The 24124-nt window shown below is 41.3% G+C and overlaps 1 protein-coding gene across 3 annotated transcripts in view; it reads left to right on the forward strand.

Moving 5' to 3' along the window:
* The window catches only part of hspg2 (heparan sulfate proteoglycan 2), a 96862-nt gene that overhangs the window by 28260 nt on the left and 44478 nt on the right, over window positions 1-24124 (forward strand). For all 3 annotated transcript variants that reach the window (XM_080295438.1, XM_080295439.1, XM_080295440.1), the window contains exons 2-23: window positions 1201-1330; window positions 1620-1670; window positions 13300-13406; window positions 13560-13618; window positions 13913-14085; window positions 15270-15395; window positions 15541-15732; window positions 15812-15931; window positions 16995-17126; window positions 17488-17632; window positions 19705-19862; window positions 19986-20126; window positions 20263-20426; window positions 20501-20680; window positions 20874-21070; window positions 21379-21526; window positions 22020-22147; window positions 22375-22461; window positions 22689-22747; window positions 22999-23066; window positions 23230-23370; window positions 23544-23717. In XM_080295438.1, the coding sequence (XP_080151564.1) occupies window positions 1201-1330; window positions 1620-1670; window positions 13300-13406; window positions 13560-13618; window positions 13913-14085; window positions 15270-15395; window positions 15541-15732; window positions 15812-15931; window positions 16995-17126; window positions 17488-17632; window positions 19705-19862; window positions 19986-20126; window positions 20263-20426; window positions 20501-20680; window positions 20874-21070; window positions 21379-21526; window positions 22020-22147; window positions 22375-22461; window positions 22689-22747; window positions 22999-23066; window positions 23230-23370; window positions 23544-23717 (2880 nt within the window). The remainder of the gene's footprint in view (window positions 1-1200; window positions 1331-1619; window positions 1671-13299; window positions 13407-13559; window positions 13619-13912; window positions 14086-15269; window positions 15396-15540; window positions 15733-15811; window positions 15932-16994; window positions 17127-17487; window positions 17633-19704; window positions 19863-19985; window positions 20127-20262; window positions 20427-20500; window positions 20681-20873; window positions 21071-21378; window positions 21527-22019; window positions 22148-22374; window positions 22462-22688; window positions 22748-22998; window positions 23067-23229; window positions 23371-23543; window positions 23718-24124) is intronic.

Below are 24124 nucleotides of genomic sequence, written 5' to 3' on the forward strand. Positions count from 1 at the left end.
CAATAAAGAGAATATTGCAAAAGAATTTGCACTTCCTGAGGCTGGTAGTCTGTAGTTTAATAATTGAGGAAAAGGTCACGTGGAATTATTCTGATGTGGACTGGGTATTCAAATCTCCCTTGAGGTGAATGTACTAACACTTTATCAAGTTCCATATTTAATAAATCTTTAGATTATGAGCAATACAGCAGGAGAACAGGCACAGTGTGAAGCAATACATTTATCCTAACATACCTCACTAACATGGCAAATTGTGGTAAACAGGATAAAAAGCCACTTTTCCTTTTTGAGCTGACATTTTATGACTTTTTGATGTTTCAATTCAATTCCATTTTATTTATATAGCCAAATCACAACAATAGTTGCCTCAAGGCACCTTACATTGTAAGGTAAAGAGCCTACAATAAAAGCAAGCACTTTGGCAACAGTTGAAAGGAAAAACTCCCATTTAACAGGAACAAACCTCCGGCGTAATCAAGCTCAGGGAGATGTGGCCATCTGCTGCGACCGGGAGATGGCAAAGAAAAAGTACTCATGTGCATCATGGGAAGCCCTCAGCAGCTTAGACCTATCGCAGAATAACTAAGGAAGGATTCAGGGTCACCTGATCCAGCCCTTACCAAACACTTTATCAAAAAGAAAGGTTTTGGTTAGAGGTGCTGGAGGGCACATGATGGTTTATTGATTGACTATTTCCTGATTCCAGGGTACAGAGTCAGTTTTGAAGGACTAGTTGTGGTATGTGGCATATATTTTTAGCCTGGAAAACAGAGTGTAAAGGATACTTTAACAGATTAGTGTCATTCTGATCTGAACTTCAGCTGTTTTTTCTGGCTTTCGGAAATACGTTTTATTTGTGTGTGTGCCTGTGTACTTACGCAGGTATTCCTGTGCTTGTCATTGGATTTGGAGTCAGCTGTGAATTTCGTCGCATTAACATTTACATGAGGAAAAAACATAAACGCCATGTTTTGAATTTAAGCGAGTGGACTGAAAAAAATAGAACTTAGATGTCGTGAACTTTTATTTGCATGCTGTTAAAAGAGATAATAAAAGATTAAAGTAAACAGATCACAATGCCCCATTTCCCATTCCAGCTTTTGTTTTCTCTGCACAATTCCAGAGCTCATGTATAGCACTGGGTGTAACCCTTTTCCCAAGAGACTTTAACCCTTATTAATCACTCTGTGTTTACTGCAGGTGACACAGGCCTCCAAGGTATGGGGAGAGGTTCCTCTGCCAGAAGATTTGGAGGCAGAAAAAACTGTCCAGGGATCTCAGAGTTTACTGGATGATGATGAGGACTTTGCAGCTGATGAAGCGTCAGGAGGTGGGTTTGGTAAAAGCTGAATAACCACAAAACAACAGCTGCTCTTAATTCACACCACTTATGCTTTCAATATAAATTCTTAAGATTGTTAACCCACGCCAAAACAGAAAATCGGTAAATATTTGTTCAGAGATTCGTCTTATAGTGACTTGCGAGATTCCGACTGTTTAAGGGGAATATAGATCTCCAGGAGATTTGGTGCACTACTTTAAATATAATTGAATAAAGCATGTTTTCTTCACCTCAAATTGGCACATTGACCTATACTTCTGTTTCTCTCATTCCAAAGACCAGCCCAGTGGAGAGGAATATGGAAGCACACCGTGGCCTGATAGCACAAGTAAGTGAAGAGACAATCTTGTGGATCTAACAATCCACTCTGACAGATTTTGTTTACATGCAGTGGATCACTCAGCCCTCTAAAGCTCCCCCATCTGCAACTCTGACGTGCACCAGTAGCACCGTGTGCACGCGCGTGTGTCATTGCGTGCATTTGTGCATGCACACTTGTGCATAATGTCTGTCGGTGCCTGAGTGATGATACCTCCACATCCTGCTACATCCTCTCCTCCCTCTTCGCCAGCTTGCCAGACTCTGGTCATAACACAGGGCCTTGGCTTTATCTGTGAGACATAAACATCTCCTCTTTCATCCTTTTAACCATTGGCGAAGGTGACAGCACAATAAGATAAATAAACGCCCAATGAACAATAAAAACTGCGGGAAAGCACCTCTACCCCATTATTTTTATTCAGACTTGTATTCTGTTCAAGGAACACACTATATCACCGCACATAGTTTCAGAAAATAATAATGCAGGAACCATAATAAACTTTGCATGATGGTCTGACTCTTTAATCATACCTAAAGTTTACGTGTGCCGCTGTTCTTGGTCCGTGTTTTATAGTTTTTACAATCCATGGGTTGCTTTTCATTGCAGACAGCAAAATAAGTAAGAATTACTGTTACCTGACCTTTTCACTGAACATGTGTGCATGCTACTCAGGGTTAGCCACAAAGGATGCCTTAAGAGTATTACCTAGTAGCATACTATATTTAACTGCTGAGCTGTGATGTTGTAGCTAAATTAATGCTCGACGTCAAAGGATAACTGGAATCGCATCGTAGATATCCATTGCTCAGGTTTTGATTTATAGTTCACCATGAAACTTCACTGATCGATGGCATCCTATATGTGCTTTAATTTTATTTCCCATAATTATAGTGTTAACACTCTATTTTGTGACAGCAATAAGTTAGGTCCAAGCATTGCCCAAAGTTGCCATTTCTCACTTTAGATTAGTAAGTACTCTCGTTTAGTAATGACTGCTGACTGCTTGTCTGCATGTGCAAACATGACACTCCCTGATTCCACTAGGAAATTGCATGCAATCGGAAATCACAGGTACAAGGGAGCTAATAGGTTAAAGTTCGTTTAATTTTAGTTCTCACATGACACTCAATTAGCTGAAGTCTTTAGATCTACATACTATATGTAAAAGATAGAAATTTGCTGCCATAACTTCAGCCATTTTGATCTGGGTTAGTAGTATGGCTGTGGCCCTAAAGCATACCATAACTTATCATCCTGTTTGACTGTAATGAGGACCAGAATTTATGAAAAGAACATTAAATTGTATTCAGTAATACCATAGATTCAAAAGTAGATTCCATATGAAGAGCCAGTGAACTAAAAGGTCATGTCCAAAAGACTCTGACACATTATGTTTTGCAACAATTCGTGGAGCTAATTACATCAGGGCACAATAATTGTTTTGGTAGCAAGCTAGCATAAGAGCATCATGTGGTTCACTCACAGAAATAGCAATTCTGCCTGCCCTCACAGAATCTAGGCCAGTTAAAGGTGCCAGAGGATATTTTGACACGGCTAGCATTAATGTGTGTGGTGTTGACATCATGTGATAGCAGCAGATTAGTCTAGCAACGCTTAACTGACTGTTGAATCACTTTTTGACTCAACCTTCAGTATTTGTTTAGTGTTGACTGATTGAGACATAGTTAAAGGGAATGCATTTTTACCCCATAAACACAGTTTGCCACTTGTTTCAGCCTAAGTTGTACTCCAGCCTTCTGCAGCACACTGAGCTGCTCTTATAATGAGAATGGCAGAAAGATTTGTGTGAGAAAAAATATCTAAAAGTCATAAAAGACAAAGCAAATCAGTGTTCTGTTCACAGTACAGGATGAGAAAATATATTTCCATTTGTGTGTGTTAACATTTTGAGCGTGAATGAGTCAAGAACAGTCCCAAGTACTCTGGTTCCATAAACTTCCTTGCTTTTGTTTTCACATAGAGGTCAATTTTCTTTTAATGTAGCTGTTGAAAAGAAAGTTGAGATTATTTGGTGCTTTCTTAATTATATTGCCTTATCTCAAAGGTGCCTGGACACATTTGCATTCTCCCCAGTATGACCATGGTGGTAAGATTAGTGTAGTCAGACTAGCGCCATATATAGATCTGAGTAAATCTGCCTTGGGAAGGAAATTCTGTTTCCTGTGCTGAATCCTGAATACTTTGCTGAGTGTCTCTGTCCTGTTGGCTGTCCAGACAATTCACCCAAGCCTGTGCCTTCCTTCCCCCTCCACTTCTGTAAATGGCGAGACGCTGGTGGTACAGATGCCCCCATTATGCTTTGTATCCTGTTGTGTGACTGTTTGCTGATGGTGGTTAAGGAATTTCCAATTCCCTTTGTCTCAGACATGTAAAATGAATCCCTGCAAAACATCTGGAATTGAAACTGCTCTTAAATAAGAGCTATTGTGAACCGTCTTCTGTGTATTGTTGCTCTTTGTCTCCCTCTTAATCATAGTCTGCAATCTTTTCCAGAGATATGGAAACTGTGTCCCATGTCCTCCTAACCTTTCATCGTGACCTCTAAACTCAGAGTCCCAAAGAAATCTCTTTGGGACTCTGAGGAGGTAAATCCAGCTTATCTGCTCTGTGAGAGCCTTTCCTTGTTTCACTAGCTCCATTACAGACATTCCCAGTGTTCTAAGGATATTGGCCACTTTGTTTAGGACATAAGGAAACAAAGGTTACCAGGCCACTCGCTTGTAATAGTGTAGTAATTGGCGAAAGGCCGCTGGGGTTACGCTCTGCACAGTGTTTATTTTGGGTAAAAAGCTTGAGAATTATTATTTTTAAATATACTTAGACCAGGGTGAAAAAACATGGCAGACCACTTCTTTTTCTATATAAATAAATAAAGGTAATTAACCATTACTAAAAATAAGGTTTATGCCCCAGCTTAACAGTACTAGTAATCAGCAAAATATATTTTCATTATTTTCTAGTGGTTAATTCACTATGTTGTTGTAAATATGTATGTAAGTTGTTGTTATCCAAGAAAAAATAGTAAAGCACATTGTTTGGAGCACCTCGGAGGTTATCACTGTTGCCTGAGTTCCACTCCACCTGTGTGGAGTTTGCATGTTCTCTTATGTCTCTGTGGGCCAGGTACTCTGACTTCCTCCCACGGTCCAAAGACATGCAGTTAGTGGGGTTGAGTTTATTGGTAATTCTACTAAATTTCCCATATGTGTGAATATGAGCACAAATGGTCGGCCTCTCTTTGTAGCACACTGGCAGCACACTGGCAACCTGTCCAGGGTGCACCCTGCCTCTCGCCCTATAAAAGCTGGGATAGGCTCCATCCCTCCCCCACGACCCTGATAAGGATAAGTGGAAGAGAATGCAAGGATGGACTATTAGTTTTTGATTAAAATGCAGAATAACAAATAATATTTGTTTTTAGTAGTTGAATATTATGCTTGATTAATTTCTGACTTCTCAGAGAAGTCCAGCTACAACCCCCCTCCACCTCAGCTCCTTTTTTAAAAAACTTTATCAGTGTCTGTTGTCTCTTGTTCCTGTTTTGTACTATGCTGCAGTCTTATTCTCCACACCTCCACAACTTTCCATGTATGCGCATGAAAAGGAAGGGAGGTGCGCTCTTTCCACCTTGTGCTTTCCACAGATGCAAGTGGAAGGCATTTGGTGTAGGTCCCAGTGCAGTCCCATAGTAGACCAACTTCAACCGTAATATGTCCCATTAAGTACATTTCTCATTGCAATGGTTCAGGAACATGTCAGTATTATAGTGTATTGTATTTGTCCAAGTAGCCTCCTTTTAAAGAAGTCTTGAGATGTACTCAGAAATTATATAATATTTTTTTTTATCTTTTGCTGTGCAAAAAAAAGAAAAAAAAGAGGAAAAGACAACAACATATTAAAAATAGAAGAGATAAGCAATACATGTCAAAGTCACTCTGTCAACAATCCTACTAGCTGTCATTCTTTTTCTTTGTGTTTTGTTAGTGCAAGTGGTGAAAAGATATGTCAGTGTAAACATGATAAACAGCATCTCAGCCCTGAGAAACTCAGATGGCTTCTAGCTATTGTCGTGCTGAGATTGCTATACATCAATATCTAATGCTGCTGTCTAAACTAGCTCTCTCATCCATTGTTTAAATAAGCTAGACAAGGACTCACCTGTCATTGGTGTTCGATCTACATGCTGTGATTTGTGTGTGTGTGCATGTGTGTGTGTGTATACTGTTGACACTGATGTGAGTAGAGGGAGACTCACAGACAGGGTACTGCATTCCTGTGTAGCCTCACCTGGCTTTGCTTCTAATCATTTACTAGTGAGCGCTTACTGAAAAAAACACGACATAGGTTTGGATTCCTCCGTTATCTGTCAAATTGAGCAGATGTTGCACCATTAGTGGACAATACATCAGGGTAATGTAGCTTGTCTTGTCAGTTTGGCCTGAGCAGTGCCAGGCCACCCACTCAGTTTCATGCTTTTTCATGGTCAGCTGGTATGTGTGTCTCAGTGGCACTGCCTGTGTGTGTGTTTGCAAGAGTGTGTCAGATACACGGAGCCTCTTGGGCACTTACACAGAGGGACAAACGCTGGCAGCTGCAGTTATTTTGCTGAGATCTTTGTTGTTGTACTGCTGGAGCCCTACAAGGAGGTCACGCACTTGAAACAGAATGTTGTGGACAGGACAGTTGTAGGAGCAAACGAACGTTGGTGCTGCAGTTTTAAACGACACGTTTGGACTAACCTTTGTCTTACCTACTCGTCTCAATCAGTGACAAAAGCTTCTATCCATTCATAAGCAGCAGATTGTCACTCTGACTGTGTGCAATTCATTTTGGGTGGGCATAGTTCTGAAAGACTCCTGCTGAATGATCTTAGTCACTAACTTGAGCTCTATTACTGCACCTAGCCCTGTGATCCTACACTCTGTTGTACCAATAACAAATGAGTTGCCTTGGAGAGCTGGCTTGTGCCACTCCTCTTTAGGAAAGAGATTTTTAGGGTTTCGTTCAAAGAGAGCTTATCTGCCTGCTGGAGTGATTTTCTTTTTCCTCTCTCCAGGAAGGACTTGTACTTTATATCTCTGTGCATTTTGATGAGCTTAAAAATAAGCTACGATACGTCATAAGTGAGTAACTTACACTTGTGCTAGCAAAATGTTTAATTGTGCTGCAGACCAAATACTGAATTAAAGTGGTTATTGGCTGGGTATTCAATTGTCCTGTGGTTTTCCCAGATATGAGTTCATTTGGATAAAGCTCCACAGTTGATTAGTGGCTTCCTGGTTGCACCCTAGAGAGTATCTATATTAAATAATACCACTCCCGGGACTAATTAAGTTCTTAACTAGTTCTTCTTCTGTTGCTGACAATTCATATACATCCACTGGCCCCCCCAAAACAGAGGGAAATCACATAAACTGGTGTAACAAAAGTCAGTGGAGGCCAAAATAATGTATTCTGGCTGGATTCAATCAAAGTTAAAATTTTAAACCACAAGATAATGCAGCTTGACATGAGACACACTCTACTGAGTGTATTACCCCATGTGCCTGCCTGGGGCATCAGTGAGCTGCTGGACAGTCTGTGGCACTATTTACACAATGCCCCAGAGGTTCTCATTTGGATTCAAAAATATTTGCTTGATCCAGGCATTGCCTGCACACTCTGGTCACATGACGCTGTGCCAGGAGGAACATGGGGCCCAGAAATTCTGACAATGATTCTGAGGATTTCATTCTTGTACCTAGCAGAAGTTTGACCCTCCAAGGATATTCCTTGCCAGACCATTACTGACCCACTGCCAAACCAGTCATGCAAGATGATGTTGCTGATATCCCCAGACTCTTTTTTTACCTGTCACATGTGCTCAGTGTGAACCTGTTCTCATCTTTGAAATGAACAGAGTCACAGTGGAAGACCTACCATTCTTCTGTTAGGGTTAGGGTCCCGATCGTCAGTCAAGCTTTGTGGTGCTGGTTCTGATTCTCTCCATGAGCAGTTTGGTCAGAAACATGCAGATCAGTAGCTTGCTTAAGGTCATTTTCTAGGGTCCTGACGGTGCTCCTGCTGCCCCTGACCCAAAGAAGCCGATACTGTCCATCTGCTGCATTGATGCCATTCTATGCCCCTGTCCATTGCACTTTGTGTATCCATCTTCAAGCATCTCCTCCACACTCTTAAGACTGTGTCTCAGTGGTGTTAAGGACACTAACAAAAGGATAAAGTATACAAAAATCAGTCTAGACGGATAAGGAGAGAGCAATGGTCTGTGGCCACCACGTACAAAACCATTCCCTTTTTAGGGATTGCCTTGCCCATGACCCTGAATTGGATAAGCGGAAGAAAATGGATGTAGTTGTCTTGTTGTTTCCTCTCCATTGCACCTGTTGTCACATTCATTTGCCTCAGAGCGAGTGAAATGGATTCACAATTGTTTATGCTTCGTAACTGGACACATTGATGTCCCTGAAGTGTAACCGACTTCAAGTTATACTATGAAGATTGAGTGTTGTCTTAATTACTGTATTTTGAGCAATATACTTACTTTATGTTTCTCCTGTTGGGTAAAAGATCCATTTAGTTTGTTGTATTTTCAAATATCTCTCTATCCAGCCTCTTACACAGTGAGCACTGTTTCAGTAAGTGACCTCAGCCCGATCAACCCACAACAGAGCAGAGAGTATTAACAAATCTGTTACCTCCTCCTCTCTGGCTTCCACTCTTTTTCTGTTTCTGACAGTGATCACAGCAGATCAGCAGACTTTGAAGTAGCAAATGCTTCATTAGCCTTAATTAGTTTGGGTCACTATTCTTGTGGGAAACCTCATGTCATTTGGGTAGGGCATGTTTTCTCTCAATTGTTTCCTGGCTGGGCATTTTAGACTTGAAGAAATGCTCTTAACTCTTAACACAGTTTTTTTCTTTTTGTAAACTCTGCCTTCTTCTAAAATATATGCCACAACTGCAGTAACGTGTGTCAGAACCCTCATGGTTTTTGCATGTGCAGCTATACAACAGCTGGATCCAGTATACTCACTCAATTATGAAGGAGATCTTGTTTACTACTGTTTGTTGAAGTTTATGGAGTGGACTCATATTTATCTGGAGAGGAGCATAAAAAATCTCTCTTGTTAGTATAAAGTGCTTGTGTGGAGCATTTTAATACATTTTAAGGGTGCTTTTGTTTACAAGATAGTGAATAGATCCTGTAAATGGTTTGTAAATCAACCTTTGTACTTGGATCTCTTTCTTGAAACAACCAAAAGGCCTCCTCACTTGACATTTCATAGCACGCCCCAAGCAGAATGAATGAGTCACCACGAAAAAGAACGTGGTCATTGTTGCCCATGCCAGTGGAGAGAACTTAGGGTAAAACCAGTTAAAACTCTTTTAATGGTGCTCAGTTCTTCCATTTAAAAAGGAAAACAGGAAACAGCTCCTCCCTGCATTACTGCAGTGCCAGGGTGGATGTATGTGTCAGACAGCTGAGATGTGAAGAGCAGGATGTGGAAGTGTGCGCTTTGTTTGTAAAGTATTCTCTTTGTGTTGAAAGACTGAGGAAGAGGTTTGTCTAAAGTTATGGCCCCTCACCTTTTCTCCTCGTCACTGTCATGTAAAGAGATTTCCTTATGTGTTTCCTGGCAGACACTGGTTAATAAAACCACACGCCTCCTGCAGCCTCTGTCCCATGAAGCAGTATCCACAACATTTAGATGGTAATGATTAGTGGGACTGTTGATCACAGCAAATCGATGGTGACATTTCCAGCTTCTCATGAAACTATGTTGGGATTTTTTTGATTTTTTGTTCTGCTACCACTGTAATATGTCTGTTTCACATAATCGTAGTGGCTCTTCTTGATTTCCTGTTTCTGTTACTACAACTTTTTCTCTTTTCAATTCTCCTACTTATTATCTCTCTCTGTTTTCTCTCTCCCTGCATTTGTTTCCCTGTCTAACTTTCCTGAAACCTTAACCTCTCTGCACCTGCCTGGCTAACTTCATTTGTTTCCCTTGTTCTTGTGTTGCTTTCCTTGGTTGACCTTTGACCTCTGGCTCATGTTTGTGCCGTGTTGACCTCCCCGTCACGTCTTTTCCCACTATTGCTTGCTCTCTGCTGCTTGCACTTCATTTCTTGCTATAGCACATTGGTTGGATTCTTCATATCTGAGGAACATACAGAACCCAAGTGAGCACGACCAAAGTAAGTCCTGACGCACCTCTTTCTTAACACTTTGTTTTTCTCTTGTTTCTTGTCTTTGGCACACTCTGCTTTCACCTGTTCCATTCAGTTATGCACGGTCTTTTCCAAACACACTCTCAGATAACATTCCAAGGAAGACTCAGCTGGGGCATGTAGTGTCTGAGTCCAGCTGGTTTGTTTTTCCAAATGTCTTACAGGCGTTTCCCAATGATTTCCGATGCTATGGAAAATTATGTGCTTTTTCCATCATGTAACAGAGTGACAACGTTTCCATTTCTTGCTAAAAATGTCTTTGAAATGACGTTACCATGACACTTGCAAAATGTACTCCATGCTTTCATTTTAAAATTGCTCTTTGAAATATCAGCCTCATGTTGGTGGTTCAACAACAAACCAGGTCTTATACTAAGTAGCTATAACACAAGTATGAAAATGAGCCTTTTTTATATATAGTGGTGGTTTTGATCTCTACATTGCAAGCTGTGGATGAGCAGGATGGGGAGAGCTTAATAATGAAGCCAGAATTAAGTCCCTAGATTTCCCCACAGGGCAATAAATGGACTTGGAAACAGAGGTTTTGGCTTGTTACCAGCGAAGGGGTTAAGTAGGAGCGGTCGTGTCTACGGGAGTTAAGATGAGAAAGAGACAGCTGGCAAATGGAAATATAGGCAGAAAAACTAGGGAGGAGATTGAGATGAGAGAGAGCAAAATCCCATGTAGGGGAGTTACTAAAGATCTTTGTTGGCGTTATTAGAGCATTGTGGTTTGGGCCTTGTTCTTATAGAATCTGGCTCTCCCCCACATGTTTTGGAAATGGCTTGACTGGTGCTGGGCGCAGCCTCGGGGGTTGAAGGTCAAACCCAGCGTGGCTGGGGTTTAAAGGCCAGGCTGGGCTCATTGCTCAATCAACTCTTTGTCTTCTGCGTAGCCCTCTGAGTGTTAGAGGGGCCCATTGCACAAAGCTGCCACAGTTCTACTGAACAGCTTTAATCGCCAAATAAGTTTATGAATTAAAAGTATGGAATGTTACTTTTCCACACTTTTTTTCTCTCTCCCACTCGTCACATCTGTTCTCACAGTTTCATCACCTTTGATGGTGGTGGCGCTTGGCAAAGGGGATTTCCCCCTTGCTGAAAGCAGCAAGTTGCCCACAGGAGCTCTTGGAGTGAAAGAGGCCCTCGTTAGCAGTATGGCACAACTCGGTGCTCTAATCAAAGGATCTCAGGCAGTCCCATTATTCTGTTTTTTGCGGCAAGCTCGGAGAGAAATGGGGCTTCAAGCCACTGTTGACCTGGCAGCAAGTACCCACTCAAGTGATTAGATTATATATGGGTCAAAAGAGGCGCTTTGATGAGCAACTTTGATGTTGCTTGTTTTCTGAGACCATATTCAGGCCTAACAATTGGTCCTATAAATCTAATAGTAGCAGTCTGAAAAGCGAGCACACCAGGTTGTGCTAAAGCCTGCAGTGCTGTTCTTACTTGTTCCCCTTACTGTTTTCTTAGGCAATGCTCAGTTTACTTTGACATAAAAGGTGCTTTTCTCGCCAGGAGTTGGACGTCTTGTTGTAACACCGATGTGTAGAAGGAAAATGGGACTTAGCGGCATAAAGTGAGGAAAGCTCTTAAACACAGTGACCGCACAGCCTTTATGTGAGACACGAAATCTATAACTTTTAATTAGGTAGCTGCTGTTAAGCATGATGTACATCTGCTGCCAGTGTGAATGTCTAGTGATGTGCAATTATCCAAAGAACAAGGAAAGGGTGAAGAAAATTATATACACCAAGACTGGGTATAGCGGCTGCACACAGTAGGTGTGTATGTGAGCAGATTTATTGTTTTATGCATATTTGGGCATGTATGTTTCTAACTAGAGGCTGAGCAGATGCCTACTTAGAACATGACTCTTTGCTTTTGGCACGGCAAATAGCATCTCACTGCAAGAAACAGTACAAATATTGACTTCCTCCCTAAATCCACACTACCAGCCTAAAATCAGAGGTTGGCAAGCCCATCCTAACAAAGTGTTGGCAGGAGTGTGAGAATGGGGCACCCCGCAGGCGCAGGCTATTTTAAGTTTCATGGCTAAGCCTGTGACATTGTAATCATAATATTATAGCGAATATTTCCCTCAAAACGAGTCGCACATTATAGTTGTTTTGTACAAGAGGGTATATCAACAATTTGAGAATGTTTCAAAAGCCTTTAATGCAGCTAATTTCCCCGTTAAATTACAGTGAAGTACTGGCAGAAGCTATTATTTTACAGTGTGGCTCCTATAATCTACCACAAGTGAAGAACAATTGCTTTGCTGGATGCTTCTACAGAATTTTGTTGTTATCTATCCGGATGCCATTATTGTTTTTGTTTCTCCTGTAATCATCACAAGCTATTGTTGTAAAATATATGAATATACTGTGAATCATTTTCTGAAAACATTGCACATGGTTTGCAGGATCTCAGTCTGCATGCTCTCACCTTTTAACATGAAGCTTTCTTAAGCTATGTGAAAACCCCTAAAGTCCTTGCACGGTATCACCACCGGAATGTCTGTTATGTTCTCAACCCTGTAAAACCTCATTTAAATAAATGTCTACTTGCTTGCGTTGCATAAAAACTCGATTTAACTGCAGCTTCTGTTTGCCACACATTTGAATGCAAAGTGTTCTGTTTTTAGCTGCTGAACTACATGAACAAGGAGTCTAAGTAGGCCATTGATGTAATCCTCTGACCCCTTACACTGCTCTCCAGCCTTCCTGCCTCATGCATGTATGACTTGAGGAGGGAATGTTGAGGCCTTCTTCTAGAGTCATTCACAGAGGATCCTCTTCTTCTTCCTCCACAGCTGCTGGCACAGTATTGATGGTGACTTTACTCCTACTGACCTTCCAAGTCTGTGATATCATCAGCATTCAGTCAGGAGATCTGAAGCAAACTTTTGGCCCTGTTATATTGAATGTCACGAGTATTATGTGTATTTGTAACTCATTTCTATCATGTGTCTCTATTTAAATATGCTTAAAAATGTTAGATTATTTATGTTCCATGTCTGTGACCCACAGAATAGTTGATAGTACAATTTAATGGTTATTTTTCAGTATGTGGAGGAGTGTGACTGTGTCAGTGTGTGTCGGTTGTTGGCCACAGACACAGTCACAGTTGAGATATAGAAATAGATGCTGTAATTTGTATGTGGCTTTCACTTAAGCCGCAGTCGTGCTTTTCAGTTTTTACCTCCTGAAACATTTAACCAGAGGTTTTCCTGAGGAAAGGAAGTTCCAAACAGTATCCCACATCACAGTGACCGTGACTACAGTGACTTGAATGCAGCTTATAACATGCACACCTGACAATAGTTGGATATTAATGTGCAGTTTAACTAACAGATAATTCTCCCCACTTTGTGTTTCTAGTTTATTACAGAGCTTCTGTCAACTTCACCTCCCTGGTCTACGGTCCCGAATACGAAGAAATCTTCTCTCGTGAATTTATCGAGCTTTCTGAAGCAGTGGTGGACACGGTATGTCCTGTTCTCATAAACTGTGCTAAATAGCGCTCTTGTACAGTATCATAAGACTGTTACTGCCTTATATGGTGAAAGACATTTTATTTATGACTTTGCTAATTTAAGAATGTGTGACTGTGTGTCTAAAAATTTATTTTTCCTCCACAGCTCGAGTCAGAGTACAACAAGATTCCAGGTGTCCAGACAGTCAGTGTGATCCTTGTTAAGTAAGAACATACACAATATTATTTAAATATTTATTTGTGACACTTAAAGTAGCTTTATTTTGTTGTTTGGATATTTTTTTACCTTGCCAGGTGATATTTCTTCTTGTTTTTCCGTATTACCCAAGGCCAGTAGGCCAGCAGCATTGTAGACATTCAGTCAGTAATACAGGAGCAATAAGTAAGTCCTTTCTAGGACAGCCAAAGAGGACGCTTTTAACAAGCTTTATTGTTTAACATATGCGGTGCATGCCACACAGTCTGTAGGCTCAGCTGGCCTTCTTTTGGTCTTTGCAGAAAGGAGATAAGAGAGGATGGCGTTGATGTATTTGTGGAAATAGATGTGGGATCTGAATACAACGCCAATGAGGAACAGATCCGCAGCGTGCTGTACAACGTGGTGAAGGAGGGAGCAATTGCTTCCTACAGCACTTCGGTCCAGGGCTTTCAGTTCAGACGGCTTGGAGTAGGTAAGACCTCAAGAAGTACTGAAACAGGTGCCACTGTTACCCAAGAGTTTGCTGTATACTTACAGCAGATGAAGATTTACCAGCGGGGTAGGCAGTTACCTTAACATTTCCCTCTGGTTTATAGCTGAACCTTTGCCTTCAGCGGAGCATGTAGCAGACCCAGGTTTGTATTTTGCCATGCCTGTTGCATGGTGAGTTAGAAACTGTAGTGCATTTAGAAAGAACAGTTGAGCATTTGTGTCTTTAATTTGATGTGTACAAGTCCCGTTGTCTGAGGAATGTTTTGCATGGAAGCACAGAAGTGTGAAGCAGACTTTGAGTCTACTTCTGAGTTTAGTCTTTGAAGTCCAGTAGTGCCCAATGAGTATAAAGTATATTTGCATGGCATGAGTGTGATTAGGAATGCAGCTTTTTAAATTTTTTTGCCATCAATTCCACAAAACTCTCTATACAGACATGGCAACTAATAGAGTTAAATGGTGACTTTATCTTTTATTTGTTTATTCAGGTGACAGCATTGTCATTCATCTGTCTGTCTCGTTTTGCTGTCTTTGTGTGTCTGTGTGTCGAATCTATTCTTACAAAGTATTTGTAGCCTGTGTTCACTGTAGTGTAGTGTTTGTTCAATCCAGTCTTTATTTGTGCGTTATTAAGCCTTTCTTGTCCAGTCTTGTATTTATTTCTTATTGTGTATCAAATATGTCTGTTCTATTTTTTTGTATCCATCTAGCCATGTCTAATCTACTCTTTGTCATTTAGTTTGTGTCAATCTCTTTTTTTTGTGTTCTTCAGTCTAGTCTGTCCAGTGTTGTCTTGCCCGCCTAATGTAATCTGTCTAATGTGTTATTGTATAGCTACCATGTTGGTTTGAACCTATGGTATATTTTATGGTTACCAGAACACAAACACTAATGAAAATCTTGTAATGTTCTTGAAAAGCTCCCTAATTATCACAAGCTTTCAGATTTTGGTAATATTTTCAACACTTCTGAGTTGTTCTTTCTGCAGTAGAGTTCCAGGAGAAGTTTTTTTTAAAAAAATTAAATGAAATATTTAAAAAAAAATTGTTAATTGTGTTTTAATATGACATTAGGTAGTTTTTTGGCTGTACCATAGTCAACGCTTGCATGTCTTTGATCCTTCAACATCCCCCTCCCCCTGCTTCCCCTCTGCATCTCTAACAGTAACCCCCAGTGTGAGACCCTGCATGCCAGATGAGCACAGGTGTGGTGATGGGACATGTATCCTAATGGAATACCTGTGTGACAACCGACAAGACTGCAGAGACATGAGTGATGAGCTCAATTGTGGTGAGTGGCCTCATTGTGACTGGTTGGCAGTTTAACATGATCAGTTATATGCTGGAGTAATGGCTGTTTGATGTGTGGGACAGTAATTAGCACCTGTGTACATCTTTGCATAGGCCTAATGAAAGAGTTGTGTCATACTCAATAGGGCCGATTATTCCGATCATCACAACCCCTGCCACCACAGTCGATACAACCCAGAAGGTAGTGCGTCCCCCCGGCCAACCTGGACCCTGCAGAGTGGATCAGGCTACATGTCAGACTGGAGAGTGTATACCTCGTGACTATATCTGTGACGGTCAGCGGGACTGCCCAGATGGAAGCGACGAGTTTAGATGTGGTGAGTAACGCAGCCCTGTACATGCGAACAGTCCCAGAGAGCAACATGATCCCTAATCAGCCTCTTGCCTTTTTTGCAGGTACTCCATCTCCCTGTGAACCCAACGAGTTCAAGTGTAAAAATGGTCGCTGTGCACTCAAACTTTGGCGCTGCGACGGAGACAATGACTGTGAGGATAACTCAGATGAAACCGACTGCCGTAAGTCTCCGTTTCTTTTGTGAGACAGTAAAAATCTGTCTTAAAGGAATAAGTAAAGCTCCCTTACCTCTCTGATGTCCGTCTCTTAAATTTAAACAACAATATTAAATCTAATTTTGGATTTGTTAAGTCATCTTATTATTTCAAATAATTGTGTGGGTGGCATGATAGTGCAGTGGTTAGCGCTGTCTCCTCAGTGCGAAGGTTCTGGGTGCAAATTCCACCTGGGGTGTTTTGTGTGACATTTGTATTTTCATGAGCTATTTCCAGACACTCAGTCTTCTTCGCACAGTCCAAAGACATGCATGGGGTTAGGTTAATTGGTTATTTTAAACTAGCTGTAGGTGTGAACGATTTTCTGTCTCTATGGTTTAGCCCTCGGACAGATTGGTGGCCTCTCCAGTGTGTACCCTGCTGTTTGCCCTATGACAGCTGGGATAGGCTCCACCCCCCACCGCCATATCCCAGAACTGGTTAAGCAAAGGAAAATACTTGCGTGTGAATATGAGCACACTTATTTAAAAAGAAGGAACAAATCATAGGCCTCCGAAACTTTCCACAAATGTATGTATTGCCACTGAGAATAAGTCGCTTTACTGTGAATGTGACCTTGATGAAGAAAAAGAGTCCATCAGCGTTTTTTTGTGTGTACATATTAATTAAGGATAGGAGGATAGATCCATGATAGGTGTCCTTCTTTATCATTCTTTATGTTGAGTGAGGCCAATTAACACCTTCAGGTTCATATATTAAATCCAGAAATAGTGGTATTCATCTTCTTATTTGACTCTGCAAAAAAGCACCTTTCCCATCCATCCATCCATCCATCCATCCATCCATCCATCCAGCCATCTCAGGGTAAGGAGCCTATCCCTGCTACCATAGGGCAAGAGGTGGGGTAGCACCTTTCCCATAATGCTAAAAATGATTGGTTTCAGTTTAGGTTATTGGTTGCTGGTGCTAAGCAATTGCTATGAGCCTTTCTGACCTTGATTCAAAGCTGCTGTTTATGTTGTGAAGGGATATAAATTTGCTATTACTTTTCATCTTGTCATCACTGCAGCCTCCAAGGGCCCCGATGACAGGTGTGCTCCTGAGCAGTTTGAATGCCTGAGTGATAACAAATGTATCCCAGCTAGTTACCAGTGTGATGAAGAGCCAGACTGTGAAGACCGCTCCGATGAGTATGGCTGCAGTAAGTCTCACTCCAGTGCCTGTCCACATCTGCCTGTTAATAGACTCATTCTCATACACATTCAACTGCTTTCTTTCATATTTTCATGCAAATCACTTCTCTGACACTACTCTGTATATTGCCTCCTTTGTACACTTTGCCTAATTTTCTGTGAAACAGGCTTTTTTCACATGTATTCAGTGAAACACAGGGCTTTTGTGAGCCCTCCATCCCTGAACTAAAAGAAAATTGTCTGTCCATAGCAGAGAATTTGACTTCCTCGGCCTTTATGAGCTTCACTCGCCAAATTCCAGTGACATGCCAGCTGTTTTGTAAATGTGCATTTATTTTTTGGTTTTTTGTCCTTTTTGACTCCTCACAGCCCCTCCTGCTGTAACAAGCCCCCCAGAAGAGTCAGTTCAGGTTGCACGGGGAGCCACAGTAACATTCACCTGTCAAGCTGTTGGAGTGCCAACACCCATTATCACCTGGAGACTCAACTGGGGACACATTCCTACCAGCAACAGGTGGGTTTGATAGGAAATTCACCACCTCTGTGCTTTTTGTTCATCAGGTCTATAATCAAACCTAATTTAGTGTACACATTCAGAAACTCTTAACCTCTGATAATTCAAAGTTTGGAGAAAACACAGTCAAAATGGCCTAAAATTAGAGATGGACCGATCCGATATTACGTATCGGTATCGGTCCGATACTGACCTAAATTACTGGATCGGATATCGGAGAAAAATAAAAAATGTAATCCGATCCATTAAATATCACGAAAGCACCTCACAAAACTTGCAACACGCCGTAACTCACCTCAGAAGTTAGCACGTCGGAGCAGTATGCATCACGTGATAGAGCGGCTGTGGCATGCGGGACCTGTAGGTGGTCTGGATAGCATGTGGAGCTTCGCTAGCAACCCGGCATTTCATCTCCGACAAAGTTATCCCCGAGAGAAGTAAAGCAAGTGTGTAAGTCCATCTCTGAATGTTTGTAAAGCATTCCTGCGTTAAGCTTAACAAGCGACTGCCTCTCCTGCTGCTACTTCAATCATGAAACTGCTTAAATGATCAGCTGATCGGCTTTTCTGTCTCGAGTCCGTGTCTCTAGTTTGCTTTTGGCCCACTTTGCACCAGAAAGAGGAAACCAGCGGCTGAACAACAGCAGCACGTTTAAGCTTGATCAGCTGTTGTTAGAATGTATTTAATATTACTTTCTACTCGGGCGCCCAATGGCTGCCCACTGCTTCACTGAGTGAATGGGTTAAATGCAGAGAGCAATTTCCCCACGGGGCTCAATAAAGTACAATAATGTACACACTTTCTTCTTCTTCTTCTTCTACTCGAGGATCTTTTTCTACGTAGCTGACGCTGGTAACTGTGCAGGGGCGGATCTAGCAAAGTTTAGCCAGGGGGGCCGATAGGGCATTAACAGGGAAAAGGGGGCACAAAGACATACTTTTCTTTCTTATTCTCATTTAAAATGTCTAGCTTTTAATAAATAATTATCTGACACCCAAAGTTTTAATTTGATGTAAAATGAATAGAAGTCAATTACTGTATATAGTAACTATTACGTCTAATATATATACCCTAGTAAGCTATAGTACTTTTTCCTTTGGGAAGGTACCATCTGTGCAGTCTGCAATTTTGTTGAAGAAAGATGTTGAATCTATTTAATATTTCTTGAAAAATAATTGATTTCTGTGCATTTTTTTTCACACTGCATCAAATTAAGGTTGATTACGTCGATTAAGCATCATGAGGTGGAGCATGAGGGGTGGTTCCCTATTTTTTATTTATTTATTTTTGTTGTTGCTGGGAGTTGGAACCCTATTAGTTAGGTTGCTTAATATTTATGCTAAGTACTCTTTAAAATACCAGAATAGGGAGGATGGTGTAGGTTTAAGTTTATTAGATTGATCAGTATTGCTGAACTATGAAATATTTTTTTTTGCATACAGGTATAACAGAATAGCTTTAGTGTAGTTGTTGTTTTAAACTTGAGTATGAACTTATACAAAATGCAGCAAGATATTTAAAAAACAGTTTTGTTGATTAAAAAACATTATATCGGATTCATATTGGTATCGGCAGATATCCAAATTTATGATATCGGTATCGGTATCGGACATAAAAAAGTGGTATCGTGCCATCTCTACCTAAAATATCTATGAATTGGAGTTTGTTAATGTTATTTTTTAGTCAATCTGTTTCCAATCTGATATCTGATAAAAGCTAGAAGTCATCTGCAGTAGTCGCTGAAGATTTGAAAATCTCTGTGAAGGTATTTTCCTCTGTGATACAGTTTCAGGTGAGGAGGCTGTTGACAGTGTAGCTGCTCGTCTCAGCTTTGACTCTTCATCTTTAGGCCCATGATTGTAATTACCCGAATATTTGTGGTGTACTCCAGCTCCAGATGTTGCCGTTTCGAAATGTTCACTCTAGGCGTAGACGACTGCATGTGTGGTTTGGGCAATTACATTTAAAATTGATGGGTTTTTGTGTAACAATGTTTTCTAAGACTGTAACAGTGAGATGTAAAGGAAAGCTTTTTATCTTATTCCAATGGTGTTTTATTTCTCTATTCTCAGGATTACCGTGACCAGTGATAATGGCCGTGGGACCCTCATTATTCGTGATGTGAAGGAGTCAGATCAGGGGGCGTACACATGCGAGGCCATTAATGCTAAAGGCTTGGTGTTTGGCATCCCAGATGGAGTGTTAACTCTTATTTCAAATCCAAACCAAGGTACGGACACATCCCTTGGGCCCAGCGTCAACGTGACTACAGTTTTAACAACAAACATTAAGTTATGTACCTTGGAAACTGTAGGATAACTGTAGATAAGTTATATCCACTTGTTCTTTCCAGGCAACTGTCCTGATGGTCACTTTAGCGTGAATGGCCGCTGTTTGTCCTGCTTCTGCGGTGGAATCTCTAAAAATTGCAAGAGCACTGGACGTTATCGCAACCATATCAGTCTGCGGTTCACAGAGGAGGAAAACTTCAAAGGCAAAAAAAGCTTTTAATCCATATGCGTATGGTTTAAGCTGACAGAACAGATAAACTGTCAGCTGAAATACCTTTCAAACTTTTATTCCTAACATTAAGAGCTAACATAAAATAAATCTGAACTTGTCAATTCCAGGAGTGAACGTTACCTACCCATCGAGGCCTGGTACTCCTCCTCTTTCCTCCACTCAGCTCCTTATTAACCCGGAGATGGAAGAGTTCCAGCTTGTCGACCTCTCACGTCGTTTCCTTAACCTCGACTCCTTCTGGACCTTGCCTCGCCAGTTCCTGGGCAATAAAGTAAGGAGAAAATAATTCACAAGTCTCATTTTAATTGACACGCTTATTCGTGTTAATCATTCCATTTGTTTTAGATCGATTCCTATGGAGGATCATTGAAGTTTAAGGTGCGGTACACACTAGCACGCGGATTGTCCGAGTCTGTGGAGAAGCCAGATGTGACGCTGGTTGGAAATGGGCGCAGGCTTGTGTACCGCAGAGGCAATGGCACCCCTCCCAATGTGGTCAACCAAAAGGAGATCAGATTCACTGAAGTAAGGGCTCTGGTTCATATTCTGCACAATCCTGTGGTAACTTTGTAATAATGTAATGATTATATGTGTTTTTGAAAATGTAGAAAGATTTTATAGGTCATGACGGAGTAATAATCTAATAATGATCAAAAGTAAGATGAATTAAGCACTTCCACATGCATTATGTTAGTTAACCTAATTGTTACATTTTTAGGACAACTGGCAGCACTCCAGTGGTCGTTCTGTGACCCGAGATGAGCTGATGATGACCTTGGCCAACCTGGAAAGCATCAGCATCCGCACCAACTATGATAACCACATGGTCAGTGTGGCACTCAGTGACATTGTCATGGATACCACGACTGTGGAGTTCAGCGTTTTGGGTCATGCTAAGGACGTTGAAGAATGCAGGTGCGTTAAGTGAGAAGGAGGAAACGCCCAGTCTGTTGGGTTTCTCCAGTGTGTACACATGTAGTGTAAAGAGCACAATACAGTAATAAATGGATTATTTCATCGCAAGGGCTAATTTTATATTTATACTTTGGTGATTATTTATAATAGTTTTATCTCAGTCTCCTTTGTGTCTAATGCAACAAGAACAACAAAAAGTCTGTTTTTCAGTCAGCTGTTTTCTATTTACCGCAAAGTGTTGTAATTTGCCTCATCATAGTTTCATTATGAAAGCAATGCTTGATCATTTGTATTTTAATCTTTCCCAGATGTCCTCCTGGATACACAGGCCTGTCTTGTGAGATGTGCTCTGCTGGTTTCGAGCGTGTTCCTGGTGGCTTGTATCTGGGAACCTGTGCTGGTTGTAATTGTAATGGACATGCTACTGCCTGTGATCCAATCAGCGGACAATGTCTGGTAAAAAACCCCAAAACAAAAAAAAAAATGAGTCAGACAATTGTGTCTGCATTAGAGGATGATTTGTTTAGCCCAGGTTAAAAAACAAAAGCAGGACAAAATAGGTTGTTTAGTCCTTTTTAAAGGCTTATAGAGCCTCACTACCAGCACATATGCAAGTAACACCTTTTGATTCAAACAGGAAAATAGTCAGAAGTTGGTTTCATGGTGGATGCATAATGGAGCAAAAAGGCTAAGAAACAGTTCCAGCATATTATTCACTGCAAAACCCAAACTTGCTAGTTATGATATAAAAAACACCCCACATTTCCCCATGATTCCAGTCTTGCATGCATGCTTGGGTCCAGGTTTATTGGTAGAGTCATTAACAATGGTATCACTCTTCTCATTGAATTCTCAACAATAGAAAAACCCAAAATATTCTCGAAAATGTTAAATATACTTTGAGTGACATCTGTGTGAGTGAATTGACTGTGTGTTCTCCTAACCACAGAGCTGCCAGCACAACACAGAGGGCCCTCAGTGTGACAAGTGTCGTTCTGGCTACTTTGGCGACCCAAGCCGAGGCCGCCCTGATGACTGCAAGCCCTGCCCTTGCCCGTACACTGAGACATCACGACGGTAAGGTCACAGACAAATGCTCAAACACATCTACAGTACAATATGGAAGACTAATGCATGCGGAAACAGTCTTCAAACAAGGTTTCATTGGTAAATAAACTGAGCTTTCTCACTACTCAAACTGAGCTCATTCAGATACGAGAATACTGTTTTATGCATTTCACATGCTACTCATTAAACTGCAGCTCCTACATTTTGATTCATTATTCTTTCTGCGGACCTTGTAGGTTCTCTGACACCTGCTTCCTGAACATTGACCAACAGCCAACATGTGACGCATGCAGGCCCGGCTATACAGGAAGACGCTGTGAAAAGTGAGGAAACGTATATCATTACCTGTACCTTATCGCTGAGCGTAATTAAGAACCTGTACGGATATGAATTAAGCTGTACGACTCACTTGGGGCTGTTTGCGACAATGACTGTTGTATTGTATGGTGCAATATTATACAGGTGGTTTCTCAAATATGCCAAATGTATTTAAAATTAAAATTAACTACACTTTGATATCTACTATATCTCTGTCTGTTTTTTTTTCCAGGTGTGCTCCTGGTTATCAGGGTAACCCTCTTCTGCCTAATGGAAAATGTGTCCCTGTCTGTGAGTACACTTACATTAAAGAAATCCAAATACCTTTACATTATTGTTTGGCTTGTTGAACTAGTCAGTTATCCAGCCGTATGATCACAAGAAGATCTAAATCTTGTGCAATGATTCCCATCAGTTTTTCCCTCCTGGGGTTACAGTAGATTGTAGTGTGTGGTCATGGCTTAGGTGTGCAGGGTGGCTGGAACCCTCCCAGGTGGACTTTCTTCTCCATATGTGATCTTTCCACTGCTCTGTCCCTGCAGCAAACCCATCTACCAAGTGTGATGAGAGAGGAATTGTCAGCTCCAGCAGCGGGCCATGCAGCTGTAAGGTATGGCTGCAGTATGGTAAACATTTAAATCGTCAGTTGTTATAAATCTGCAAGGCTGAGTTTTTCTGCTGCCATTTTTTATCAAAGGATTGAAGGGCTTGACAGGCACATGGGCCACATATGTGACTGTGTTTGTTTATTTGCTTCTTTGCCTACGTTGCAGAACAATGTGGCAGGCGCTCTGTGTGACGAGTGCAAGCCTGGGTTCTTCCACCTATCAGGGTCCAACGCTGAAGGCTGTCTACAGTGTTTCTGTATGGGCGTCACCAAACAGTGTTCCAGCTCCACTTGGAATAGAGAACAGGTGGGCTGCCAAGCTCTGAATGGAAAAAGAAGGAGCACATATATTTGGCACCATGATGTCACTCAGTGTTTGCTCACTAATGCTGTATCAGCAAATCTTTTCAGGTTCTAGATTGTTTCTAGTTATAAGCAATGTGCAAACGCTTCAGTCAGACTTGTTTCTGCATCTCTCAGGTGCGGGGCGGCGTAAACGGGCAACTCTTCTCCCTCTCCAATAGTGCCAACACTAATACTATCACTGAAGGCATCTCACAAAGGGGCTCCTCTGAAGTTGTCTACCGTTTCTTCTCGAGTCTCCCTAATGACATCTACTACTGGGTCCTGCCTGAGAACTTCAGGGGAGATAAGGTGAGGAAAACTAACAAAACAACAACCAAGTGAGTAGCAGGCAGGGAACAAGGAAAAAATCATGCATGTTTAAGGTGATTTCTGTTTTCTGATTTCTATGTTGTCAAGTAAGAAGGCTGCCTTTATCCATGCATTGAGGCTCTTTTGGACCTTCGAGTCAAAGCCAGTCAAGGATGTCTTGTGACTCCCCTCACAGTATCGGAGGGGTTAAATACCTTTCCACTATTCAGTTTGTTGAAATGCTCACCTTTTCAAAGCAGATGGCCATACTTCACTAATCTGTTTCTGCTGGGAGTTTCTTTCTGTTTAAAACTGATGATGTCTCTCGGCTGTCTCCAAACACTTGCTTAAAGGAAATTTGTGCTTCTCTCTGTATTGTCCATCCATCCATTCGCTTCCGCTTATCC

This window comes from Astatotilapia calliptera, chromosome 20 (assembly GCF_964374335.1).
Source record: "Astatotilapia calliptera chromosome 20, fAstCal68.1, whole genome shotgun sequence".
Classification (NCBI taxonomy): Eukaryota; Metazoa; Chordata; class Actinopteri; order Cichliformes; family Cichlidae; genus Astatotilapia; species Astatotilapia calliptera.